The 22,821-nt window shown below is 46.4% G+C and overlaps 1 protein-coding gene and 1 long non-coding RNA gene across 3 annotated transcripts in view; one reads left to right on the top strand and one right to left on the bottom strand.

Annotated features, from left to right (window-relative positions):
* FLI1 (Fli-1 proto-oncogene, ETS transcription factor) overlaps window positions 1–4,687 on the bottom strand; it is a 122,651-nt gene extending 117,964 nt beyond the window's left edge. Inside the window, exons 1-2 of one of the 2 annotated variants that reach the window (XM_059184723.1) lie at window positions 4,486–4,687; window positions 3,192–3,299 (exon numbers count right to left, since the gene is read on the bottom strand). In XM_059184723.1, coding sequence (XP_059040706.1) covers window positions 3,192–3,257 — 66 coding nt within the window. In that variant the 5' untranslated portion in view covers window positions 3,258–3,299; window positions 4,486–4,687. The remainder of the gene's footprint in view (window positions 1–3,191; window positions 3,300–4,485) is intronic. The other variant, XM_059184731.1, reaches the window with a different exon arrangement.
* Window positions 3,335–22,821, top strand: part of LOC131838518 (uncharacterized) — a 44,625-nt gene continuing 25,138 nt past the window's right edge. The window contains exons 1-2 of the long non-coding RNA XR_009356632.1: window positions 3,335–3,663; window positions 17,832–17,999. This is a non-coding gene — a long non-coding RNA (uncharacterized LOC131838518). The remainder of the gene's footprint in view (window positions 3,664–17,831; window positions 18,000–22,821) is intronic.

Genomic DNA, 22,821 nt, shown 5'->3' with positions numbered 1-22,821 from the left:
CCCAGGTTGGAGGCGGCAGGACGCGACAATCGGTGCCGGGTCCCCGGGGTGCCTCCGGATCCGGGGACTGCCCCGTCACTTGAAACCCCGAAAGATGCCAGGCCTGGCAGAATGTCTCCGGCGGATCCTCCCCCCTCCGTCCCTCCGTCCTCCGTCCTCCCCCGCCCCTCGGGTCCAGCGCCGCCTCGGCTGGTATTCGAGCTGGCAAGGGCGGGGAGGGCGGGGAGGCGGGGGCGCGGGGGAGGGACCGGCGAGCGAGCGCCAAAACTCCAGACTGCACAACTGCAGCTTCAAGTGTCTGGCCCCTCGCTCCAGGCCATAATTAATTTGAGATTTATTTTTATTGGAGAACTCGAGTCTCGTCTGACCTTAGCCAAACAAGGCAGCTCGAGCCGCCCCTGGATGCGCTTGAATGCCGGGGAATATTTCTGCAGGAAGGCTCTGCAGGCGCGCCTGCTTTGAATTTGTTTCTCAGACTTCATCCACTCTCAGATTGAAGGAAGATTTAGAGCCTCTGCTCGCCCTGCCCGCTCCCCACGCTCGTTCTTGCTTTAGCGCCAAGCGGGTTCAAAACGCTACGTGGGAGGCCGCGGCGGCGGGAGGGCCGGGGGTCGGCGGGCTCGGCTGGGGGAGGGTCTCTGCGCCCAGAGCCCGAGGCGCTGCGGGCCGGGTCCCCAGACCACTCGGCGTCGACGAGGAAATCCCGAGGGAGTCCCAGGCCGACCAGAGAGCACAGGCTGACAAGAGGTGGAGACCAGCCAGGTGCCGGGACTCTCACCCAGCGGCGATGCCTAGACCGGGGCCTGGGGCAGGGGGGGGGGCACGGGAGCATTTCAACCTCTCCGATCTCTGTCCGCCCTGCCTCCCAGCCGCCCCAAATGGCATTTATTCTAAGTACAGACCTGTGTCCTTGAAACGCTGCTGCTGGACCTGCTGGCCAGATGCTGCCCCTGGGGCGTGTCGGTCGCTGTGAATATTCTGGGGCTAGAAGCCTCCTTCGGTCTGGTTTGGGGGGGCGGGGTGTCTCCTCCAGAATGCAGCTTGGGCTGAACCTGCAGACTAGGTTGTGAGGGAGCGGGAGCAAGGAGTCCGGAAGACTCGCAAAGAGGAGAAAGTGGAGGACCCAGCCAGTCTCCGCGGGGTTGATGAGGGGCTTTCGGGGTTGTGCTCCCCGCGCTGGGACTGACAAGGGATTTGCACCCTGCAGGATGACTTCCCATATCTACAAGTGGAACATCCAGGTGGAAGGTCACACTGTGGGACCTAGGGTTTGAATTCTGGCTCTGCATGTACCAGCTCTGTGGCCTTGAACAAGTTCCTTAACCTCTCTGTGCCTCAGTGTCTTCCATCTGTACATGGGTGTTGTGATAGGACGTAACCCTCAAAAGGCTTTCCTAAACTTGAAATGAGTGTCTGGAACTTACCTGACAGCACAATTTTGCCCTTATTTGTATGTTGGCCCCACCTCTTACAAGCTCTGTTATCTTAACCTCTCAATACCTCAGTTTCTCATCTGCAAAATGGATTACCTCCTAGGATTACTATTAATATTAAATGAGTTAGTACAAATACAATGTTTAGAACAGGGCCTAGCAAAGGCAAGGGCTACCATGATGTTACTACCATTATTCACCTACGGCAACGTCTTTGTCTTGAAGAGTCACCCCCCTTCCCTCTCTCCCTTTTCCTCTCTCCTTCCAGCTCCATACCCTCCCTCAGCGCTCTCCTGTGGAATCTCCCTGAGGACTCTGTGAGTTCTCAGAACCCAGATCGCTGCCCGGTGGAGTGGGCACCCTTGGCTTCTGCAGCCCGGCTAGGCTCCAGGCTCCCAGCCTGGGCGCCGGGGCATGCCGTGTTTGTCAACAACCTCGAAGGTTCCTGACACAGAATGGCAGGGTTTTGGCAGGGGGGGACTGTTTGTGCCCCTCTGGCAAATGGTCGATGTAGGGAGCGGGAGGAACAGACCCAAGATTGTCCCTGCTACGCAGACCTTGCGCCGCCATCAATGCACCCCTTTGTGCAACAATACAAACTTTGTGGCTGCTGAAAAATCCATTTTTCCCCCTTGAAAAGAGCTCCTGCGGCGAGCGGCTCCGTGCGCTTTAGTCTCCCTGTGTACGCCCCGCCACCTCCCGAGAGCCCTCCGTCCAGCGATCCATTATATGGATTGTAGACACATCGATTCACTTATTTTTCATTCATTCCAGATTAAACAACTCTTACCCGCGCCAAGGCTCCAGGACCTGGCCCCCCAAAGCGACTGTAAAACTTCTTTAGACCTCGGGAGGAGGCGGGAATGGGCGGGGGTGATACTATCCAGTCTCAACAAATTTCCCTGTAGAGGAATGGGAGGAGGGCCGAATGCAAAAGTTGCGCCTCCCGAGAGCCGCACCCCAACGAGGTGGTCAAGTGCCGGCTGTCCCACAGGTCGGTGGTATTCGCCGACGCAGCAGGGAGTTCTGCGCTGGCACGCAGGTGGGGGTGGGGGCCGGAGGGGGCGGGGTTTCACGGAGAAGGGGGCGGGGCGGGGACCTGAGGGGTGTGTTTGCCGAACCCCGGCGAGCTCTTCCTCCTCGGATCTAGGGAAGGCTCAGCCAGCCCCAGCTCCCGGCTGTTACCGGGAAGGAGGGAGGTCGCGCCTGAATCCCTACTTCGGACCCTCGGCCCCGCCCCACTGGCGGATTTTCATTTAAACGTGTAACGCAGATGTCCTTCCCTCGATTTGTTTACATTCTTGGGAACTGTTATGAGTGCAAAAAACGTTCTATATGCTGTCAAATGCTGCGCTTTGGTGGAGCGGGTGCGGCCAAGGAAAGGTGTGCTTGAGGACAGACGGGGTGCCTAACCAGTGGAGAAGCGCGTCGCCTTCACATACCCTCGCACACATGCCCAGAGACTCACATGCACACTCCCAAGTACAGGCAGACTCTTAACTTGAAACTTGCTGTGCGCCCGCGGCAGGAACGCAAGACCCACTGGGATCGGACACTGGCTCTCAGTTCAGGGACTGGCGTCTCGGCTTCCCTGCCCAAACTTCACCAGGCTCACCCACTTCCAGTCTCCCAAACAGTACCTGCCCGAGGGCCTGTCTCCTCAACCAAGGATTCCCCAGTCTCCAGATCCACCCTCTGACCCAAGAAAGGGGATGGAGGGACCACAGGCCTGGGTGGCAGAGGGGCAGGGGTTATTACCTGTTTAAAGACGCTGTCATGTCTTACCTTGACGTAAGACGATGTGTCGGGGACCGTCTGAAACATCCTGGCTTGGTAAGGAAGGGTGGGGAAGGCCCAAGAACCAGCCTGGGTAGGAGAAACCTCAGTCACCCAACAGTACAACACGGGTGAGAGGGTAGAGGGTGGGGGTGGGGTTAGGTGATGAAGGAGGAGAGTTGGGATGCTCGGATCTGCCTGGGATCCGCCTGGGCCAGCAAGGGAGGATTGGAACTGTTAGGCACTGGGCACCCTCCCTGCCCCTCTGCCTCCAGACCTGGAGGTTGAGAGCCAGCTGACGCCATTGGGTCTCTTTCCCACAGCCGTGTAACCCTCCCCTACCCACAATCTGAGACACCCATCTCCCCACCAGGGCCTGGGTAGGTTCACACCTGCAGACACCAGGGGACGGGGGACCATCTGAGCCAGAAGACAGAATGCTGCCTGGATAAAGGTAGGTTTCCCCTCGAATGCAGCCCAACCACCCAGGGACCAGATATTTACAGAGCTGCCAAGTTCAGGCCCTCCAGGCACAGATCTCCTGCCTGGCTCCCCTAAAACCCCAGGACTCTGCCAGAGTTCAGGTGCCCCCCTCTTCCCTGCTGCTGGACCACTTGGGAAGGAAGACTGGCAGAAGCTTCTTGAGGTCTGGGGAGATCCTTTCTCCCAGCCCTGCTTCTTAAAGAAAACAGTTTTTACAGCAGAGACAAAGACAATGAATAACGCAGCCTTATTTCTAGTGGCAGAGGAGCTGGTGTCTGAAGTCTGAGTAATTGGGCTGGCCGGGTCAGAAACCACCCTAGAATGCCAGGTGCCTCTGTGTGAGTCTCTCCCTGTCTTGCCAAGTCCGGGGGCTGTCTCTCTCCCCTCTTCCCTTCCTTCTCTTAAGCCATCTTTAACGTGGCAGCGTGCAGCTTCTCCGGCAGCCAATGTGTTTCTGATAAAGCACTTTTCTCCTCACTAACAAATTCCAGCTTTTCGGCTTCTGAAGCCACAACACACATACGTGAGTTCAGGGACCAGGTATGTTCCTTTGGGCTCCTAGATTCCCATTCCCTGCCTCTATCCCGGGGTCCTTGTGGAGAGTGTCCCCCATTTTCTCTGAAAGTTGGAATGGAATTTGCAGGGGAAAAAGTGAGGCGGGAGCAGGGAAAGAGAGAAAAGAAAGTGCCGGAGAGAAAGAGAGAGTCCCAGAAAGCCTCCCATTCCTGGTGGAGAAAGGGGCGCCGCTAACCTCCTGCATTCCCCCAAGGATCTCACACACAGGAACGCTCACCTTAGATACCCTTTCCTGTTTGGCCAGCAGGAGCAGAACTCCAGCAACTCCAGGATGTTCGAGTTCTGGGTGCCAGTTCTCTGCGCCTAGAGCCCCGGATCCTCGGTGCCCTATTAAACCTGCTGGCTGCCCGGAGTCAAATGTGCCTTTCTCTGCAGCGCCTTCACACAGCCAGCCTCAGTCCTAGCTGGGGGGTGGGGGTGGGGGTGCACAGAAACCACTTGGTCTGTGTGCCCTGCAGCTCTCTTCCCTGATGTCTCTCTTCGTCCCACTCCCCCTTCCTCTCTCTTTTCCCGTCTTTTAACTTGATTTCCGTTTTCTTATCAATATTTCAACTGCTGTCTGATGAATTGTTCTAGTAGACAGCCACCCATCTGTCCCTCACTGATTTTCCAGAAACCTCACGGTAGTGCTAGGAAATGTCAAGGAATACTGGGAACCACACACATACTACAGATATAAAGCCAAGGGGAGACACGGAGACCCTGGCCTGCTTTTATGTGATTAGCTTTAAACGATTGCTGTGCAAATAATTTTTTTCTCAGACTTAAGCAATGTGATGGAAGTCCTCTTGGTTTTTTCAAGCCCTTAAGTTCAGTTAACTTACAGGTGACTCTTCCCCTTACTTGGACCTCCCCAGAACACATCCTTTTCCGACCCATGATTTCTAGGCATCGTCTATATGAGCAAGGAGATTTGCAAATGTCAGAAGCAACCCTATTATGGAGTTTCAATTTTAAATTACATATAGCAACACCCTTGCTCAGGAGTAGTTTCTGGGTCCTTGAGTTTGTGGGGTTTTTTTGTTTTTGTTTTTGTTTTTTTAAATTTTGGAATCTGGCTTGCTTCTTCATTTCTAGACCAGGTCTTGAATGGGACTCAGATTTCTGAGTTCTTGTCCACATTCGCTGTTTTAGTTGCCCAGTCCAGGGCCATTCTCCACAAAACGGCTGGGCCTTGCCATGCCGATGCGTTGCCTGTGTGCTCCCTCCCAGGCTGGTGGTTTCCACACCCTTCCATGACTTTGCATCTCCTGAGCCTCCAGTAACCCAGAGCTTTGCACCAGACCTCTGTCCAGAGCCCTTGGCAGGGACCAGAGCAGCTGAACTTGGGTGTGCATTGTTGGGTGTAGGGCAAAGCCAAGGGGGGGGCTGTGTGACAGGTAAGGGTAGAGTGTGTCATAAGAAACCATAGCTTCTGTTCCCTCTGAGAATTAGCCTCAGTTTCTCAAGCCGTTCCCTCCTCGTTCTTTCTTGGGTACCCAGACCCTGCTGGCTGCTTTGGTTCTGGATACGAGAAAATTAACTCGGTACCTGCTCCCTCTCCACCTCCCTGCTCCCCACCCCTCAGCTGGCTCTGGAAATTTCTGACCAAAAGCAATTGCTAGGATTCCATTTCTGGAGAAAGCACACTTATCACCCAGATCTCCCCACGTGGGGGGTATGAAGACTGGCGGCAGGGTTATTCATTATTTCCTTCTCAACAATATCCCGATTTTTCTCTCCGTCCCTCCCCCAAAGCTCAACATATTGAAACATTTTGCTGCTTAATAAGAGCAGCCGGGAGAGCTCTGGGGTGAAAGGCCAGCCTGGGACCGAGGCTGGGGCTGCCCGGGCTCGGGGCTGACGGCCAGGCTGCCCCCGCCCTGCACATTCCTGACCATTGCTTAGGAAAACAAGAGAGGCTTGGGGAGGGGAGGGGCCTGAAGTACAAGGGCCTGTGCCCCCATAGTTTTGTTCCTGGGATTCCGTGCAGAGGTTGGTGGTCTTCCTTCCCAAAGGGAACAAACACTATTCCAAACAACCACAAATGAAACTGAAGGTGCTCCTCTGTAGGGCAACACATCCCAGACCAGTGTCATGCTTTTTAAGGAGAGGTTTTTTGCAGCACAGCTGGAGATTTGAAATTGCTTTCTTTTCAACATCCCCACCCGCCCCCCTACTGTCTCCTTTCTTTTCTTGAAAGGGGACTTCCAAAGAGACCGCTTGAGTACCTGCTTCAGATTTTAAACTCCTCTTTATGTTTCAGAGCTATTATCACACCCTTATTCATAGACCTCTCCAAGGTTGGCCTCCCTTCCTTAGACTGTAAGCTTCCTGAAGGCAGGTGTTGCTTTCTTTTCCTTCCCAGCTTGATACCCCGGGTCCACACTGAAATTGACAAGCATTGAAGCGGGACAATTTCTTAACTCTGTCTCTTCTTCTGAACAATAGGGAAAACGAAACAAACAAAGCCAAGCCATCACATTGTTACGAAGTGAAAACTGATAGGCACATTTCACCTGAGTACAGTAATTCATTTTCTGCTTTGCAGGGTGGGAGAAAGTCAGGGCTCCTGGGTGGTGGACTTTATTTTTACATAAATGGTTTAACCAGGGATCAAGAGATCCTCTGTCTCTGACAGAGGTGTCCTCTGCTAGTTCTATATCAAACCCTTCAGTGTTGTGCGTGCGTGTGTGTGTGTGTGTGTGTGTGTGTTGTGCACACCCACGCATGGATGGCCTCCTATTTCCTCCTCTTCATGTAATTTTAAGAGCTAGAATGGGCATTCACGCTGAGGATCATGCAAATAAATAAAATCTTGGTGGTCCTGGAAAAACAGATGAGCTGAGAAGGAAGTGGACTTGATCTGGACTCCCTTTCAGCTAGGGTTTCGGAGCAGGACCTGTTTGCACACTTGAGGGGGTGGGGAGACTTGTGGAGGCCCACCCAGGGAGTGCTGGCAGCCCTAACCACCCTGTCTGGGAGCAGGGGTGGGGTAGAATTAGGATCCAGGCTATCTCATCCTCCAGAAAGATATGGCCAACTCCCTTTGTCACCTGGAGCCTTCAATTTGCCAGAAGAAAACTGTTGAAACTGGTAACAGCTGCCATAAGGTGGAGCCTAAGAAAGGAGAGAATGAAGGGAAAGGGGCAGGAAGACTCATTAAAGCCAGCTTATTCCTCTAACTGCTTCCAAAGGGAAAGGGGCGGGGCTCTCTTGCTCCCCGGTGATTGCCTCCTTGCCAGCCCATACCAGGCTACCTCCTTTGGCCATTGATTTGCAGCCGAGAGCCTGGTCATTAGCAAGTGACTCTGATGTTGACTTTAGGAGCTTGGGAGATTGGAATCCAAAAAGCACATTCATTAGGGGAGAAGAGTTGGTTATCCTGGGTGGGGGGGGGGGCACCTTGAGTTCTATGATTCTCAGCAAGTCTATGAGGACCTAGTGTCCCTATTTGGCTAATGAGAGAGTTACAACTAGACCATCATGAGATGCCTTCCAAAAATTCTGTGAGATTATTTGACCTGGGAAAGCATGTGAATCAAAGGCAAATTAATATTCTAGGGTTAGAAACTTTGGGTTCCAGTTTTAGTTCTGCCTCTAATGAATAATGTTATGAACTGAATTGTGTCCCTCTGAAATCCATATATTAAAGCCCTCACCACCAGTAATTCAGAATGTGAATGCATTTGGAGACAGGGCCTTTATAGAGATAAATAAGGTAAAATGGGTGGGCCCCAATCCCATAGGATTGGGTCCTTATAAGAATAGGAGATTAGTACACAGTGCTAAGCCAAGGAGAGAGGCCTCAGGAGACGGCAAACCTACTGGGAACCTGATCTTGGATTTCTAATCTCTAGAACAATGAAAAAACAAATTTCTGTTGTTAAAGCCACTAATACTTTGGTATTTATTATGGCAGCCCTAGCAAACCAATGCAAGTGGGGAATAGTACTTTGCCATGATTTGGTTTCCTCAAGCAAGTAAAAGAATTAACAATGTTGACATACTTTACTCAACTCTTATGGAACTCTCCAGAAGAGCTGCCATCCACAGTGTTTCTGGTCCTGTGTAGCCTTGTATATAAAGCAGTATTCTGATCTTTGTGGTTCTTTCCACTCCAAATAAAGACTTCAATGACACTGAGTTTCAGTGTCCTCCACGTTTTCTATTCCCTTTGCTTTTAATGATGGGAAGGAAGGAAGTCACTTCCTGCTCTCCCATCAAGCAATTTCAGGTTTTAAAGGGTAGCCAGCAAGATGTCATGCTCCTTATCTCTCATTATTTGTGTCCTCTTGTAGCCCTTGAAGGCTGCAAACCTACACTGAGCTCCTGGAAATTACAAGGAGAGAGAAGTGGGAAATCTGCTCAGAGAGATAAGTCCAGGAAATGGAGGCAGTGAGTAGAACAGACTCCATGAGAAGAGCTACCAGACTGGGGCATTTTGGATTCTGACGCATGTGAGTGGGTCGGTCCTTTGATTCCCATCACATACCAACACACACACACACACACACACACACACACACACACACACACACACATTCATGCATATCCTCAGCGTAACAGAGGATCTTGGGATGGGATAGAATAGGGTGTAAAATAAGAAGATTTCAGAACAAGGATGGAGAACTGCCAGATCAAGAGATCTGTGATCTGATCAGACACAAAAGAAAGGGCCTCTCCTAAGCTAACTGAGTCACCCCTTACCCCCACCTGCGGATCAAACACATACAAAGTTCCCGAGGACGGGGAGCGCTGGGTGGTTCAGTTGATACGCGTCCGACTCTCACCTTCAGCTCAGGTCATGATCTCAGGGTCTTGGGATCGAGCCCTGCACTTAGTGTGGAGTCTGTGGAGATTCTTTCCCTCTGTTCCTACCCCCTACTCCCACATCCAGCCCACTCTCTCTCTAAGGAAAAAAAAAAAGAAGTTTCCAGGACTGTGGATGAAGAGGTGAGAACGAGTAAGACGATGCATTAAGGCAACAAGGAGCTTTAAGGACCAAAGGTTTTTATATATACATTATATTCCTTCCTTCAACCCCCTTAACAAATTTTCTCTCCTTAAGTTCTCTCTCCATGAATATCAATTAATTAATTTTATTAGATGATCCCTGAACCCTGTTCAATCTTAAATTTTTATAATTCTAAAGAGCATTTTACTAGTCTCATCTATAATCATGATTTTTTTAGTTTATTGGGAGACATCGTTCATCCTTGCTCCTGTTTTAAAAGAGAAAAGAGAAAACCGAGATAAGAGTTAGCTAGGCCAAGGTTAGTTCTTCATAATCATTCCAGTATGGTTGCAGGTTGGGTGATGCTTTTTCTGATTGAATGGAATAATCCATTCATGTTTCCGTTCATTCATTTGTGTTCTAGGGGCGGGAAAATGGGTCATGGAAAGGGACTGAATAGTATCACTTTGCTAGCTCTAAGAAGGCAAAGATTTGCAAAGATCATGTTATCTTTGCTCTATTGACCTGGACTGACTCAACCCTTAGAAAAAGAAAGAGAACAGAATTAATGAAAGCATCAACTTCAGAACCCCTTGTAGAAGGAGTCGCCATCGCAGTGTTAGGGGGAATGAATCAGGGATAGTAAAGGATTAAAAAGTGTTGAGTAGGACAACTGTATGTCCACCACAACTTTGAGGTGAAGGGTGATTGTATTAATTGAAAACAAAACAACCCTTTGGGATGCTGTTGAGAAAAATGCCACAGAAGTGAAAATATGCTCTGGCTACCAAGGACACCAGAGCAGTGTTGTCTGAAGTAGTGACGCTATTATTCATTGCTCCCTGCCAGCCTTTATAATTCCAATTTATAAAAGAAAAAGGGGGGGTTGCCTGGGTAGCTGAGTCAGTTAAGTGTCTGCTTTTGGGTAAGGTCATGATCCCAGGACCCTGGGATCGAGCCCCGCATGGGGCTCCCTGCTCAGCGGGAAGCCTGCTTCTCTCTCTGCTTCTGCTGCTCCTTCTGCTTCTGCTCACTTGCTCGCACCTCTTTCTCAAATAAATAAATAAAATCTTCAAAAAGAAAAAAGAAAAAAACCTAGACAAAAATCGAGCCGGACCCATGCCAATTATATCTGACACAAAGGTCTTGAGGGTATGCTTTTTAAATGGAGGTGATAGGATTGAGGTCAGGTGTGGGGGGTACTTGAATAAAGACAGATATCAATAATGTCCCTAATACTAATACCTAGCGATAGTCTTTTGAGAACTGAGTTGCTTTCCACAAAGCACTTCCAACTTAGAGATGGAAAAGACACTTTGTACCTACTTGTATGATCAAATACTGGTCTGCTGTGTCAATATTATTATTTTGGTGACCCTCAACTTTGATAGATGGGGACAGTGGGGTCCTGAAGAGAGCACGGTCACTCACTATTACTTCAATGCACGTCATAGTTGAACACAAAACAATGTCCCCCACTTAACACAATAAACACTGGGGACTCACTGCCTTGTGAGTTCCTCTCAGGGAACCTGCTTTCCCTAGATAAGAGATCAAAAGTCGAGGGTGTGTTTTCATTTTCTTGGTGTATGTTTTTAGATCAGACTTTGTGAAGTAAGGTGTCTCCTAGATTTTTGGCCAAGCTCAAGGGGAATATAGATTTATTGCAAACCTTCGTTTCTCTTTTTAAAAGCTCAGATTTATGAGCGATGCACGGATGAACTGAGTATTTGACTGTGAAATTCTCATTGCGTCAGAGTGATTGGTAATGTGGAGGTGGGCAGAGTGGGAATTATGTTTCACACTGTGGAGCCTGCTCGCTAACTTCTGTGGGTCATGATTTTGGTTCTACTTTATAAAAATTGACGAGCCAGAGAGGGGTGGAATGAAGTGGGTCTTGAAGAAATTGGTAAGTGTGTCATGCCCCCTCTAGTCCTTACCTCTCCCTTCTCCAAGTTCTGACCCAGGGGTGGGTTGGCCAGTGCGGCTCCCAGACTGTGCTTGATTTCAAATGAAGCTAGTTCCAAGTGTGCTTTTCTGACTCAGCTAGCCACTGAGCTAGTGAGCTGTCTTGTTTTGGAGATTCCTACCTTTTGCACTCTGTTTAACTGTTTATAGAAGCAGCACCAGCAGTGAAAAAGCAAAGCCAGGGAGGAAGGCTCCTGTGGAAAATTTCATGGGTCCACTCAGACAAGACTCAAATGGGTTCCATGACTTCAGCTACGAGCTTGGGGAACCAGCTACCCCAATCTACCCCCCCCCCCGACACACACACCCCAACTGCATGCCTAGGTGAGTCTCTTAATTTGCTTAGGAATTCCTGGGGTGAGAATACCACTCCTGGTCAAACTTCAGCAAGCTGTCTGCAATGGTTTTCTTCTGACAAGGGTAGATGGTCAAATTTTTCAGTTGGGGAGGCTTTTCGATTTGGAACCAAACTGAATTTTGGCTTGCATCTCTAGAAAAGAAACTGGTCATGGCTGTGGGGCCCAGAACCCTGAGAGAGATGATAAGCATTTGCAATCTTGAGTGCTTATCTCCTGCTGTATCTGGGCTTCTTGCATTTATAAAGTAAATCGGGAAATCTCACCACAACAGGCTTTCCTGTGAGGAGGCTGGCATTTCCTGCCTGCCCCACTGGGGACAGGAATGGAGGGAACACGCTGCTGATGTCAGGTTTCCTCATTTCAACCCTGCTGCTGCTGTGGGGAGTAGAAGGTGGTGGGGGGTGGAGGGTGGGGGAAGAAGGGACCCACCGAGATCAGCTAGGGTGTGAGTTGGAGCGAAGGAGATCATTGTTTTACTGATATACTTTTCATACAGCTTTTTGACACATAAAATAAGAAAAGAGCCCACCCATCATTATGTGTTTGAATCCACATACACGCATACACATGGTATATACGTGTGTTGTGTGGGTACTTAGCTACTTGCTTTGATGAACGCAACACAATTCTGACAAACTACTATTAAATCAATTATATTAAAATTACTTTGCATATTATGCACCAGGGGAACATTCCTATGCATTCCGCAGTCTTGCCTTTAAAAAATGTCATAAACAAATAATGCTTTTGTAAAGAGAAGTGCCTCGCCCCACTTCTTGCATTTAACTTTAGGGTCAATTTTTATTCCAATTTTCATATATGTGCTATTGAGAAGATCACTTGTGTTAATAAAAAAATTGCACATCTTGCCTCTGTTAAATGAAAGATATGAATGTGTGTAGAAAATTTGATCTGGTTCTACTATTGTAATGTCTATATATTTTATGTAGCACTTAGAGTCATATGTCATTGGATGGACCCTAGAGAAATTCATGCTCAATTTCCAGATGAAGAAACAGACTCTGAAGCAGAAATTGCTTCATTTAAATATGGTATTTCATTTAAATACATTTATGTCTGTTGTTTAAGTAGTTAAATATTCAAACATTTAAATATCTTATTTCATTAAGGAACATGATTATTGTTATCACCACCTTTTTTCACGGTGAAACTGAATCATATGTGAGAAACTTGAATCTCTTAGAATCATCTCATATATTATCTAAGTAATGTGTTCCAGACATTATCTATAATTTTATAAGTAATTTCTCATGCTTTGCCGGGGGAACCACAAGGCTTGGCTAGAACTTAGGTCTTTTCCCTTCTCATCTTCTGTTGCCTTGTTGAGTCTCCATCAACATGGTTCATGAGCTTTCCATCTCCTTTAAAAAGTGATGAGGTTGTTCAACACCACTGCCAATCCACTGATTTTATAACTGTTTTCTCTCTTCAACGTTTAAAACACCTAGTGTTGCTTTCTCTTTCCCTTCCTTCCATCCCAGGAGGAAGAGTTGCAAAGATAGGAGAGAGTGATAGTTCATGTATACACACCCAACCTTTCTTAACGTTACCTTATTACATAACCATGGTCTCATTACCCAAAACTAGGATTAATGCAATACTATTAACTAAACTTTGGACTCTTCAGATTTCATCAGTTTTCCTGCAATATCCTTATTCTGTTCCAGGGCTCAGTCCAGGTCCCTCTGCTGCTTAATTGTCAGATATCCTTAGCCTCTTTCCATCTGCGGTAGTTCCTTGGTCTTAAGTTCTGTTGCATGACTTCGACGCTTTTGAAGGGCATCGGGGAGGTACGATGTAGAATGCCTCTCAATTTGGGTTTGTTTGAAGTCTTACCATGATTAGCTAGAGATATGTATTTTGGGGAGGAATGCCACTGAGGTGATACGCCTTTTACAGCACATCATCCTGGAGGGTCCATGACATTGATGTCTTCTTACTAGTGATGCTGACCTCGAGCACTTGATCAACGTGGTTTTGGCCAGGGTACGCCACGACAAAGTTACTATTTTTTCCCTTCACAATTATCAAGAATTGGAAAGGGGAGGAGATACATTGTCATTAACAAGTATTTCTGGGCCCTGGGGGTGGGGGGTGCTATTTTGAGACAATGCAAATATCCTCCCATCCCCAATCCCTGACAAGCACTGGGATTTGCTTTCCATGCCCAAAGTTTTGTCAGTTTCACCATGTCATATAAATGTAACCTTTGGGTCTACTTTTTTCCCTTGTAGGTGTATTTCAGATTTATTCATGTTGGTATATGAGCTAGTAGTGTATACCTTTTCATCACTAAGCAGTATTTTTTTGTTGGTAGTACTCGTACAGAGGCACCATGTTTCACTGATCTGTTCACCTACTAGAGGACATCTAGGCCATTTCCAATTTTTGGTGGATATGAATAAAGCTATAAATATTTGCGTATAGGTTTCTGGTTGTGTTTAAGTTTCCATTTTGCTTGGGTAAATATCTAAGAGTGAGATTTCTGGGCTTTATGGTTAATGAACGTCTAGCTTTATAGAAGAAACTGCTAAATTCTTTTCCCAAGATGTTGTGCCATTTTGCCTTTCTACCAATAGGTTTGAGAGCTCTACTTGCTTTTAACACTTCTGAGCACTTGGGCGCTTGGTTGTAATTTGCACTTACCTAATACCTAACCATTCTGGATATTTTTCATGTGTGTGTACATGTGCTTGCATCCACACATCTTCTTTTTCATGTCTTTAGTCTACGATTTTGTTGTTTCGTTCTTGCATCCACACATCTTCTTTTTCATGTCTTTAGTCTACGATTTTGTTGTTTCGTTCCTGTTGACTTTTTATTTTTTATTTTATTATTATTATTTTTTAAGTAGGCTCCACAACCAACATGGAGCCCAACATTGGGCCTGAACTCACGACCTTGAGAACAAGACCTGAACTGAGACCCAGAGCTGGGCATTTAACTGACTGAGCCACCCAGGGGCCCTGAGTTCTTACTGAATTTTGGGAGTTCTTCATATTCCCTGGAAATACATTCGTTATCACATTTATTTTTTAAGTGATTTTATTTATTTATTAGAGAAAGAGAGAGAGCAAGCAAAGTAGGGTGAGAGGCAAAGGGAGAAGCAGACTCCTGGCTGAGCAAGGGCCCAATGCGGAACTTGATCCCAAGACTCCAGGAGTATCATGACCTGAGACGAAGGCAAATACTTAACTGACTGAGCCACCCAGGTGCCTCTTTCACAATAATGTTTGCAAATATTTTTTCTATTTTGTGTATTGTCTTTTGAGTCTCTTAATGTCTTTCTCTGAGCAAAAGTTTTAAATTTTGATAAAGCCTGGTTTATATTTTTTTCTGAGTCTTGTTTTGATTGTCATATCTAAAAACTCTTTGCCCTACCTAAAGTCATGGAGATATTCCCCTATGTTTTTTTCTAGAAGTTGGATAGCTTTAAATTTTACATTTCAGCCTTTAATGTATTTTGAATTAATTTTTGTATAAGATGTGAGGTATTTATAATGGTTCATTATTTAATTACTTGATATTTTGCATATAGATATCTAAATGTTTCAGTATTATTTGTTGACAAGACTATCTTTTCTTTATTGAATTGCCTTTTTACCTGTCTCAAAAATCAGTTGACTGTCGACAAAACTAAAAGACAACGAACAGAATGGGAGAAGATATTTGCAAATGACATATCAGATAAAGGGTTGGTCTCCAAAATCTATAAAGAACTTGTTAAACTCAACACACAAAGAACAAATCATCGAGTCAAGAAATGGGCAGAACACATGAACAGACATTTCTCCAAAGAAGACATACAAATGGCCAACAGACAGGAAAAAATGCTCAACATCACTTGGCATCAGGGAAATACAAATCAAAATCACAGTGAGATACCACCTCACACCAGTCAGAATGGCTTAAATTAACCAGTTGGGAAACGACAGGTGTTGGCAAGGATGTGGAGAAAGAGGAACCCTCCTACACTGTTGGTGGGAATGCAAGTTGGCGCAGCCACTCTGGAGAACAGTATGGAGATTCCTCAAAAAATTAAAAATAGAGCTAACCTATGACCCAGAATTGCACTACTGGGTATTTACCACAAAGATACAGATGTAGTGATCCGAAGGGGCACCTGCTCCCCAATGTTTATAGCAGCAATGTCCACAATAGCCAAACTATGGAAAGAGGCCAGAGGTCCATTGATAGATGAATGGATGTGGGGTGCACACACACACACACACGCACACACACAGTGGAATATTACTCCGCCATCAAAAAGTGAAATTTTGCCATTTGCAATGACATGGTGGAACTGGAGGGTATTATGCTAAGTGAAATGAGTTAATGACAGAAAGACAATTATCCTGAGATTTAATTCATATGTGGAATTTAAAAACAACAGAGGAGCATAGAGGAGGGGAGGGAAAAATAGAACAAGACATAATGAGATAGGAGAATAAACCATAAGAGACTCTCAACCATAAGAAACAAACTGAAGGTTGCTGGAGGGAAGGGGGGTAAAGGGGTGTAACTGGGTGATGGGCATTAAGCCCAATGAGCACTGGGTGTTATATACAAATGTTGACTCACTGAACTCTACCTCTGAAACTAATAATACACTAGATGTTAATTAATTGATTTTAAATTAAAAAAAAAACAGTTGACTATATTTGTGTGGGTATATTTATGAGTTCTCTATTCTGTTCTATTGATCTGTATATGTAACCTTTTGCCAATACCACATGGCCTTGATTATGCTAGCTTTGTAGTAAGTCTTAAAATCATAGTTATGTATAGATAACATGAATCCTGTGCCTTTGTTCTTTTGCAGGATGGTTTTGTCTACTCTAGTGCCTTTGTCTTTCTATATAAATTTTAGAATCTTCTTGTCGATTGCTGAGGTTGTGTTTGGGATTGTGATGAACCTAGAGAAAACTGAGGGAACTGACATTTTAACAATTTCCAGAAACATAAAATTGGCGTGCATCTTGTTCTTTTTTTGTTGTTTACTAAGTATTTTATTTATTTATTTGAGAGAGAAAGAGAACACAAACGGGGAGGGACAGAGGGAGAAACAGGCTCTCTGAGGAGCAAGGAGGCCAATTTGGGACTTGATCCCAAGACCCCGAGATCATGACCTGAGCCAAAGGCAGCCGCTCAACTGCCTGAGCCACCCAGGCGCCCCTTGTGTTCATCTTCTAAAGAATTTATACAACACTGGTTTTTATTGCTGCATCTGACCTTGTTGTACTATTTTTGCTAAGCCACTCTAAGTGGCTAAGATGAGCCACAAATATTAGTATTTAGCATTACATAAATGGTTCTGTACTGAGACATAAAATATAAGCCTAAATATATCCTTGATTATCAAGGAATGGGGATAATAATTCTCAAAAAAAAAATCATGCAATGCAGTATATACACAAAAACTTATTTGTACCTATATTTTTATTATATAAACAACATAAAAGATAATCTTTTAACTACTGGAAAACGCCTTAAAAATAATTAAATATGTAGAAATCTGACTATCAATTAAGGGCTCAGAAATCTGATTGACTAACAGTGCTGTCAAGAATGATTTCACAATTACAATTAAACTTCCACCACCAACCGTACTATGAAGCAATATAGTGTGGTTGGTAATATTCCAGGTTTGGGTCAAATAGACCCTGGTTTGTGTAATGGTCTTCATTGACAAAGAGTTCTAATATGTCAAAAAATTCTAATAAAGATTAACTTATTTTATGTATTAAAGTACTCAGCACAATGTCCAGAACCTGATTCTCAATAAATATTAGCTATATTAATAAAGAGTTTTTTATCTTAAATGTTTCAAATATTTTTTAGTCACTGATGAAATTTGGTTATGCCAAGCTCTAAAGAATTCAGTAGCTATAGTCGCTAAAACCTTTTCTGGGGACGCCTGGCTGGTTCAGTCAGAAGAGCATAGGACTCTTGATCTTGATCATGACTTGTAGCCCCCACATAGGGTGTAGAATTTACTTAAATAAATAAAACTTTTAAAAAGTGTACTTATTCTGAAATATAGTAACATCCCCAGAAAAATTTCTAATGAAAAAAAATCATTGAATTATTTCCATTGAAATCAGTCTCAATTCCAGGGATGTATTGGTAAACTGTTAATTTTAGTAAAAACCGGAAGTACAAGTGACTGAATGCTGACTGATTTTTAAACAAAGAGAGGCAGCTTCATAACCTAATAGTATTCCTGAACTAATTATTATTTTTTTAATTTTTTAAAGATTTTATTTGTTTATTTGACAGACAGCAAGAGAGAGAACACAAGCTGGGGGAAAGGGAGAAGCCTCTTCCCTGCTGAGCAGGGAGCCCAATGTGGGGCTCCATGCCAGGACCCTGGGATCATGACCTGAGCCGAAGGCAGACTCTTAACGACTGAGCCACCCAGGCGCCCCACCTGACCTAATTATTAAGGTAAGAAAACTCTCTTCAGTTTACAGGCACACACACACACACACACACACACACACACACACACACACATTGTGGTAGGCTGAAAAGTGAGATGTGTTTGGCTTTAGGAATTCATCTAATTCAGCTTATAAACAATTCTGTTTAGTGACTTTAAAGAAAATCTTTCAGTCTCTCACTCTTTTTGCATGATTGTAGGAAAAGCTGCCTCTGTTGTACCTCACATTTTCATCATTTAAGTGGATGAGTGTCCAGACATGGGGGAAATTTGGTCAGAATCAGCACTGGCCACAGATAAGAGCTGAATATAACATGTTGGTAAAAAAGGTCTCTGTCACCACCTCTGGAGGACTGTGTCCTCCTTTTACATCCCTAACGTGTCAGAGTTGCTGGAAACTGAGGACAAAAGGGAAGCGGTTTGCAGTCCAGTTTTTCCATTTGGGGAAGGAGCATGGACAAGACCCCTCCACTTGATTCTCAGCCCAGACAGGGACGCACAACAGGACCCTATCGAGTCAGTTTTTCAGGAAATTCAGGACAGGTCCTCCAAAGCCACTGGGCAACCCCAACTGGTGGGGACTGAGACCTAGGTTCACAAGGAGCTCAGGAAATGCGATGGGCTGTCTGAGCCCTAGAGGGTTTGTTCCAGTACGCCCGGGCTGGGGGCTCGGGGACCTGGACAAGCTCGAAGCACCCTGGGCTCTCCATGGTGGGTAACTTTGCCTCTCTCTTCTCCGATTCCATTTCCTCCCTCTAACGGCCACAGCTTGATCGTTGAGACTTAGCCACCTGTGGCTGCTGAGGGAAATAGAGGGAAAATTGAGCTGCTGCCTGCATCCCCTCCCCTGGAACCGGTGGCGGCACCCGAGATAAATGAACCTCAGCCGTCACTCACTGTCACCTTTGCGTTCAAACCATTCGATGAGGATCCTGGACAGAGACTCTGAGAACCTTGCCAAGAGAGCTCCTTCCGCGTGGAATTTTTTCCTTTGAGCTTAGGGCAGAGGAAGTCTGTAATGGAGAAAGATGAACATAATGTACAATAAAAGGGCACCATTTAATTCTGTGGAGGGGGCTTGCAAGTAGATTATTGAGAAATGAAGATCTGGGCATGACGGCTGGAGAGGTGTAGTGATTAAGGGTTTGTCCTGCGTAGACAGTCATCTTTGCCCTTCACTCACCAGAAACTTCTGCCCGCCATTCTCCCCTGCACTGGGCCTCTGTTTTCCTCATCATTTAAGTAGGGATCCTCTCCACTTAACAAGGATAAAAATGAGATAAAGATAGTTATGGCTGCGGAGATCCTAAAAACACACACCCCAGGTTCTTGTGCAAAGAACCATGCCAGAGAGCTTGATTCTAAAAATTCACTGATAGCTAAAAATACCCTGTTGACACAGGCCTGTCGGCACCCTCTGATTTTTCATTTTACGTGCACAAATTTACGTTTTTCCATTTTCGTTGGCTGGGGTTCTGTTATTTGAAGGTAAGGTGTGGGAAGTCCTTTGGAGGTTCAATGGGAGACAGGGAATCGGATATAGTTTTTCTCTCTGGAAGAAACTTTCATCGAGATTAAAAAAAAAAAAAATAAAATGTTTAGGCTCGCTTGCTACTGTAACCTCTAGTCTTCTGCCAAATGGCAATACAACAAAGAAAGTCTCCTTTTCAAGTTTCTGGTTAATAAAACAACACGACGCAAGACAAATAAACAGAAACAGAAGGGCTGGGGCTCGCGCAGCTCAGGGAGCACATGTGTGGAGCGAGGAGAAGCGCTCTGCTAGCAAGGCCCAGGGATGTCTCTGGTGGACCCCCAGACCTCAGCCCGCCCTGCCCGGGGTTTCCAGATCCACTGCGCAGGTCCCTGAACAGAAAGAGGTGACCAGGAAATATGCCATAAGCAAGCGGCTCTTCTTTTTGGTCTTCTGTCCAATTCCCCCCCTCGTGCCCCCTAACTTTGGGTTTGCTGCTCATGGAGATTTGAGAGGGTGACTGAGTTTGGGGGCCATGCTGGTGCAACGGTTCTTAGCTTAATGCTGGAAAGTGTGCGTGCCTGGAGGAGTGGTGGTCGCCAGTCATCTGGGAATATTTGGGTAGCCCTAAAAGGGCAGCTGACTTGCTGGAACTGCTTCTGTTCTTTTCTCCTAGCGATAGGACTTCTCAGGATTCACCTGAGAGTGCGTGAGGGCTCGGCACCTCGCGGGGGGTGGGGGGGATTTGATGGGGAGGAACAGGTTGCACGCGGGGCCCATGGTCAGAGCATCGTGGAGGGCCTGGAAGGTTCACTCTGTGCTCGCTGCTCTCCCTTTCCACCCCAGTGTGGGTTCTGGGTGGGGAGCTGGGGACCGCTCAGGAAGCAGTAAAGCCACAGCACACCCACCGGTTCTGGGCTTCCCTCTTGCTCTCTCCTCTTCTCTGACCTGTAAGAAGGATGTCTCCTCTCTGCCTGCCCCTGCACGCCCGCCCTCCGCCTTCCACCGGGTGGCCCAGAGCGGTGGCTTTCCACTCAGGACTGCACAGAAGCCCCAAGCCCGGGAGGAAAGCATAACCTAAGTAGTCCTCTCCCCCAGGCGCCAGGAAGGGTTTCTCAGCTCGTCATCCCGGGCCTCGGGGGACATCTTCGGGCCAGTGTGAGGCGGTATCTGTGAATCAGCTGCGGCTGAAAGCTGGAAACAGAGTGAACCCAACACTGGGAGAACCGCTAAGGATTTACGACGTTCCAGAGGAGGAACAATTCATAAAAACCCGACCGGCCAACTTCTCTGCAATGTGTTAAATAACAAACCGAGGGTGTAGAGCTGCTTTTTGTTACTTGGAGCAAATGAAATGTCAGGGAAGACCGTGAAGCCCTTGGTGGGATGTCTGAGGCTTTGGAAGGAAGTTCCATGGGATTTTCATCTTTTTGAGGATTTCATGCCATTAGTTCCTCTTCATCCAGACCTGCCGCTTCTCCTGTTTTGGATAGAAATGCCTCTACGAGGGATGTAGGAGTCCCCCAGTTCTCTCAAAGGCTCCTTAAATCCCACTTCCTTGTGAGGGCTTTTTAAATTCATCTAGAACTCTTTTTTTGTGGACGTTCACCACAAAGGAAGTGGAAACTGGACAATGGCCCTCGTTAGGAAGCTGGGTTTGGTGGAAGCCTACCTGTCCTTCCCTTCCTTCCTGAGCGAATCCAAGCACCGTGCACACCTCTTCACGCCCTGTCCTGGTTTCTAAGGGATGCCTCAGCCCCCCTTGGCTCCAGGGATGGGCTGTGATTTGAAAACAAAAATCAGGGCAATGCCATTCTCCTTGAACACATGGTGTTCAAGAGGGGCCATGTGGCCTTATTCTGCTGGAGGCAAAGATGGCAGAGGCATCTGGAATGTTCTTTCTCACTTTTAGGAGAAGCAGTAGATAGCTACTTTCTCTCTCTCCACCTCAGTGTCTTCTGTTGGCCATTTTATGACCCCAGGGCAGCTGCCATAAGAACGAAGTTGATACTCAGAGGGAGGCAGCTCTAGAGCATCTCAGGGAAATGCAGCCAGAGTCCTGGTTGCTTGTTCTTGGAATCTGCCCAACCTCTGAATGTCTAGTTATATGAGCAAAGAGGATTCCTCACTTGAAGGAATTTTAAGCCATCTGAGTCAGCTGAAATCATCCTGACTTAGGGGTTTTAATTCTCGGCAGGGTGTAGAGCTGTCTGGTAGAAGGGAACTCAGGTAGGGACCAAAGGATCTAGCCTAAAGCCTTAGGCTGCCAAGCGCTAGTGATGTGTCTGGGAACAAGTCTGTTCGACTTGCAGCATTTCACTTCTGTGTTAAAGGGGGGTTAGGGTCACTGTGTCTGTGTCACAAGGCTGAGTGGGGATCAGATAAGTCAGAGCTGCAAAATGTGTTTATTTGCATCATTCGCCAGTTCAATTTGCTATTCTGTTATGGTGAAAATAACAGTGGCTAACTCTATTAAGATATTATTAATTGTCCAGCCCTGTGCTGATTGCTTTAATGACTTAGTTCATTTAATCTGTAGTGCAATCCTATAGTATGTTATTATATCTGGGTTTTGTTGGTGAATAAAAAGCATTAGAAAAATTAATTTCTTATCAATATTATACATCTACTAAGTGGGGAAGCTTACTAATATATATTTGAGTATAATGTTAATAAGGCAAGGGATGTCAGTTCCACAACAATTGCCAACAGTCCCAAATTCTGTATTAGACTTGTTTCCATTTTTGGGGTTTGACCACTTGCATCATTGTTACCTAGTTTCCATTTATTGCTCCCGAAGTCCTTAGGCTAATAAAAATGTCCCTTTCACAATTAACTACTGAACTTCTTCTTTTTTTTTTTTTAAAGATTTTATTTATTCATTTGACAGAGATCACAAGTAGGCAGAGAGGCAGGCAGAGAGAGAGGAAGGGAAGCAGGATCCCCGCTGAGCAGAGAGTCCGACGCGGGGCCCCATCCCAGTTCTGGGATCATGACCCGAACCGAAGGCAGAGGCTTTTACCCACTGAGCCACCCAGGCGCCCCTTAACTACTGAACTTCTTAACTGCACTCAGAAATCATTTGCCCAGGAGTTGGTTATTTTTTTTTTAAGATTTTATTTATTTATTTGAGAGAGAGAGAGAGAGCACCCAGAGGGAAAGAGAGAAGCAGACTGCCCTCTGAGCAGAGAGCCCTGGGATCTATCCCAGGACCCTGGAATCATGACCTGAGCCAAAGGCAGACACTTAACTGACTGAGCCACCCAGGTGTTCCATGCACTGGAGCTGGTTTACATCAGACTTCTAATATTAAAAGTTTGCATGTGTGTGTATATGTGTGTGTTGTAAGACTATTG

Source organism: Mustela lutreola, chromosome 1 (genome assembly GCF_030435805.1).
Source record: "Mustela lutreola isolate mMusLut2 chromosome 1, mMusLut2.pri, whole genome shotgun sequence".
NCBI lineage: Eukaryota > Metazoa > Chordata > Mammalia > Carnivora > Mustelidae > Mustela > Mustela lutreola.
Note: the sequence above shows the minus strand (reverse complement) of the source record. Positions and strands in the feature narration are given on the sequence as shown.